The sequence below is a fragment of the Amphiura filiformis genome, chromosome 10, assembly GCF_039555335.1.
Source record: "Amphiura filiformis chromosome 10, Afil_fr2py, whole genome shotgun sequence".
NCBI lineage: Eukaryota > Metazoa > Echinodermata > Ophiuroidea > Amphilepidida > Amphiuridae > Amphiura > Amphiura filiformis.
The window spans coordinates 41279716-41284859 of NC_092637.1; the positions used below are offsets into that span (position 1 = coordinate 41279716).

At 36.7% G+C, this 5144-nt stretch overlaps 1 protein-coding gene across 1 annotated transcript; it reads right to left on the reverse strand.

The window, feature by feature from the left end:
* Nucleotides 1–748: 748 nt before the first annotated feature.
* Nucleotides 749–4851, reverse strand: LOC140162862 (uncharacterized). The gene is made up of 2 exons (XM_072186168.1): nucleotides 3661–4851; nucleotides 749–2788 (listed from the first exon to the last, which is right to left on the reverse strand). Exons 1-2 carry the CDS (start codon nucleotides 4505–4507, stop codon nucleotides 2628–2630), a joined length of 1008 nt encoding a protein of 335 aa, XP_072042269.1. The 5' UTR covers nucleotides 4508–4851; the 3' UTR covers nucleotides 749–2627.
* Nucleotides 4852–5144: the final 293 nt, after the last annotated feature.

Genomic DNA, 5144 nt, shown 5'->3' on the forward strand with positions numbered 1-5144 from the left:
GCAACATTTTGTGGTCTTGCGCACACTGGCCAATAAAATAGCAAAACATACCTTCATTTGGGGCTTAAATAATCGGAAATGTATTATTTTTCATGTCTCAGTAAAACCGGAACAAAGCATTCTCATCCACAGACCCATCTCCCTCCTAAATTTGAATGCTTCCGCCGCCACTGTTTACCTATGCGTGCATTGTAAGGGTAGCTACAAAGGAAGCTGTCAGAAACACGGAAAAGAATAGATTACGAGACGCAGTGTTCCATTGATGCCGATTTGATTTGCTGACAGACTATTCATAAAATTCAGTGACCAGTATCATTGTTTCGGACAGAAGGCTTCATCCATTAAATTTGTCAGTCGCCTGACAGCATATCATCGATTTACCTGCAGGTGACTGTCAATAAGTAATGATTAGAAAGTCAAGTGTAAGTGCCACACTTAGGAAAGGGGTAGAATTGCTCTCATGTATCCCAAAGGTGTATTGTACGGGTCTCTAGCATTTAAAGCAGGTTTCTTTGTCGCCCTCACTTCATCTAAATATATTGAATGTCCTTGCTGATGGATTACACATCAAAATGTATTAAAGCTGCCAGGTTTTGAGTTCGAACCTTGGTGTGGTCAATGTGTTGTGTATTTGGCAAGACACTTTATCTTTTTCGTCGCACTTTACCCAGAAAACAAAATTAGGGAGCTTTTAGGGTAGTCATACCGTGAACGTTATTGTTGGCAGACAAATTGTAATACACTCACACTTATTTTACTTAATTTTATTTTAAATCAACGCTTTCTCCGAACTTCTCTGACATTTCAACACAGCTTATATTTATTCAATAATCATGTAGTCCAAAATTAACATCTCTGACCCTGCAGATGGATTACTCATCAGAATGTATTAAGGCTACCAGGTTGTGGGTTCGAACCCTGTCGTGGTCAATGTGTTGTGTCCTTGGCAAGACACTTTATCTCTTTCGTCCCACTCCACCACAGTTGCGCGTCATTTGAAGCCATCATTAATAGTGTCACTCTTGCTGAGTGGCCACATCTGCTCCAGTTACGATTTATTAATTTTTCTAGCAACATTTTTAAAGACAGCCTCTTATGGTGTTAAGATATATCTGCACACTCTGATCTTTTCATTTTACCCGGCTGTCATTTCTGAACGGTGAGGTGAGTTGAGATATCTGGGTTGAAAAATGCTGTTCTTGTGATTTTTTACCATTTTTTCCAAAAAGGTCAACATACAAACAGCTATAACTTTTGGGTTTAAACAACAAATAATAAATTGGGAATATTGTAGCATGGTTTATTTTTGTTCACAGATATAAAATATTTATTTGCCTTCTGTTATTCAGAGCAAATATAAACATAAAGTTATGGCTAATTTAATATTTGACATTTTGGGGTAAAAAATGTAAAAAAAAAAAAAAAAAGAAGTTACAAACAAACACATTTTCCAACCAAATATCTCAGTTCTTTTTAAAAGCATGGGTTGAACAGAAAGATGGGACTCTAGCAATTACTTCTAACCCGGCAGTCACCTTTGTCCAAAACTGTTGCATAGGACTCTATGTAGCTAAAACTGGCCTCTCTACTTTACATAATCTTTAGCACTCAAAGGAAGAGCTAATACATTTTCACGCTGATGGCATTTGTGTCTCAAAGGTGTGAATTAAAATGTATGAATCTTGTGAGGTAGAATAATTTCGTGCAAAGTAGCATTAGTACATTGCCTTTGAAATAGCAGACTCAAATTGGTATTGGCATTCCATTGGCAGAATCCTTATTTATGTATGAAAATACTGACTGACACTTTGATGTATATTAATTTTACCTTTAGATTTGTATGAATTGATAAATCTACCACTGCAAGAGCTAATTACCCAATATGGAATACATTATAAATAATAAATAGATAATACCCTAAGACAACACAACATAATTTAAATCAAATAGTGCATTAACTTACGGATAAAAAAAATATATTCTAATTAATCAAATGCATCTATATCTGAGTCATCATTGTCAAACAAACTCCCTACGACCCCGTATTGGTTAGTAACGCGTAAAAAAATGATTCAGTGAAAAAAACACACCAAACGATTCACAGAAAATGGCGGAAGTGTCTTCAGAAAAGTTTTAAACTTTTAACAGTTAACATTTGAGACAGTTTGAGGTTTCAAGGTAAAAATCAGAAATCAATCAGAGTCGTACGAAAACCGTTTCTGTGTTTTAGTTGACAGATTACGCCAGGCAAATCTTTTTAATTCTGTATTCAATTATAATATGTTTACATTTTACATTATATCAAAGTTCATAATTCTGTCAATAACGACTACCACCACCTATACAGTGCGCAAAATAATTAAGGTACCAGTTATGTTCACGTAAACAAAGATAAAAATGACAAAATTAAAACAAGCCCCAATACCCGTGCTCTTTCCGTCCGAGCTAAAAGATGCTGCTGTTGTTGCTTGTTCCAGTATTGACATATCTGTCTTTGTTTAGGATATACAGAACATAACCAGTACCTTAATAATGTTGCGTACTGTATAATATACAAACAAATAGGTTATATATCTTAGAATTTTACTACCAAATGCCAACGTAATTTATTACTAGGGTAATTTGTCTTAAACTACAGCAGGATTGTGATCGTTTGGCCGTCTGTTCCGGCTTACAACAGAGACACTGGATGCTATGTTATTTACGATGGCTAAACAATGTCGACAGGAGCACAAACCACTTCGTCCATGTTTCTTCACTGCTCGCCACAATAGAAGAATTGAATTCCCTGCAAGGTAATATAACAAATCATACACCAGGATTTATATTATAATATAAAAATATTATTTAAATAATTGAAAATAAAAGCACGACCAATAACAAATCATTAGCGGTCTTCTTTCAACACCTAAACAGATAATATGTACATGTACATACATGTTGTAGTTTTTGGGCAGCTTATGCTGAATAACCATTTGTTTAAAAAGTGTATGTAGTGATCGACACATACCCCTAACCTCCTCGTTTTGTATCTTGTTCTAAAGATTATAAATAGAGAAGGCAGCATATCTGCTGTATCCTAACAGGACATCAGTCAATATGAGACATTAAATATTAAATGCGAGGATCCTGAGGATACATGCATGATAAACTATATAATAATTAAAGAAATGGAGCTCAGACAAACTGGCAGTATAATAAAGGAGAGAAAAATCAGAACCGTTCGGATTCGAACCAGCGCGCACTGACAATTACATGTCCTACAACTCACCACCACACGCCACAATAGCTCATGGCGGCATGGCGGATCTGCCGGCGAATAGAACATGTAAAGATTTTATTCTTTCTAAAGATATCAAAATAAGTCAATCTCCAAAAACAAACTTGCAGTGACGTTTTGGGGTGTTTCTGGCGATGTATTTATTGACACATTTTGTACATTAAAATTCTCATTTACTTTAATTTTGTTTCTGGTAAACAAAAAAATTCAAAGTGGAAACAAAATCTGTATCTTCTGAACAAGTCATAATATGCATGACTGTTTTTTTTTTTTAAATATGTGTAACTGTAGTCATAAGTACTGTTCAGGATGAGGTTGTAGGTAATAAAGTGCCTTTTTTTATTTATGTGTGGTGAACGTTTTAAATATATATTACTTACCAATGGCAAGAAGCACAACAGACACATTGAGTGAAATTATAAACACCGCCATTGCTGTTTGTCGGTAGCCAGATGGATCTGTAAGTGGAACCAGTAGAACTTCGGCGCAAAGCATGTTGAGAAAGATGGCTACAAGTGAAGTCATTTGCAGCCAATGTTCGAAGGAATCTTTCATAGGCTTGAAATAGGCATGACTTGTGATGAACACCATTGACAACGCCACAGTAGCTCCTAAGGTAAGGGGATCCTCTGAGCCGAAGAGAACTACAAGAGATGTTTGCAACACTTTGCGGGATAGTTCTACTATCTCCCAATACCAGTATTCTCGTTTATAGTTTTCACAGAGAAACCGAATATATAATGGATATTTCAAAATGTTAATGTTCAGATTGTCGCGATCTTCGAGAATAGTTGGAGTAGTCTCCTCTGATACCACACTATCTGTCTCCTCATTTTCCAGCGCGGTGTTACCTATCTCTTCAAGAAGGCTTGCTCTCCTGTTATTGTTACTATCGTCATCATCTTCAACAATGAAAGATAGTTCTGTACAATTGGAATCATTGTCGGCTTCGCGTTCTTGATTTTCGTGGTTTGTTTCCAACGTACGAGGAGAGTTCCTCAATATCACTATGAACACCCCCAAAGGGAACCCAACAACGTAAAGCAAAGCAAAATAAGCTGAGTTGATGTAGTTTTTGTGTTCCGTGGTGTCACAGTCAATAGAGTAATCTGACCTAACTCGATGCGCGCAGTAAACGTTGTTTTCATCGACACAAAATGTTTCACAAGCCACTGGCAATAATGATAAGATCACATCGCACATACTAGGGTAAGTGATGAACAGCATTAGGACTACAAACAAGTAACACTTTGGTCGCAACCGTTTCAAGTATTTCCTTCCGTTATCATGGTTAATGCTATTTGAAATATTGTCATAGCTGGAAAGCTTAACCTTTAAGTATAGCCTTATACACGAGTAAACAATACTTGGCAAAGCAAATACAAGACAGCAGACAATTATACCGAGAACAAATTTATTGTAGACGTTCAACTCCAGGGCTTTGATAAAGCATCGAGGTGTAGCTACTATCTGGAATATGTTAAGCTCCAATGCTCTGAACACCGTTGCAAGATTTGAGATTCCCCGTGGCCAATGGATGCTATGAAGAGATGTAAATATAGCACCAGTTATCTGATAATAACCAGGACAATTTTAAATCGAGCAACAAGAATGTCTACTAAGCAACGATCAGTGTTGCTTCGCCTTCTGATATCCCAAACTGTGACCGCTACGATTATACATATCAAAGTAATAACGCATAAAGCCTCTAAAATCAGATGCCAGATTGGAGGACATTTGATGCAATACTCAAACCACGAGTAGAAGCCATCGCTACATCTGGAGCAAAGCCATCCTTCATAACCATCTCCACAAGATCCATCGATTTCATTCAAAGCGGGACAAGAGTCATTGCCTCGGAGAC

Bases quoted from the DNA above. Each gene is read 5' to 3' on its own strand.
- LOC140162862 (XM_072186168.1), bottom strand. From the start codon at position 4,507: ATGCTGTTCATCACTTACCCTAGTATGTGCGATGTGATCTTATCATTA. The intron at 2,789-3,660 runs GTAAGTAATATA...ATTACCTTGCAG, and splicing joins TGTTGTGCTTCTTGCCATTG to GGAATTCAATTCTTCTATTG.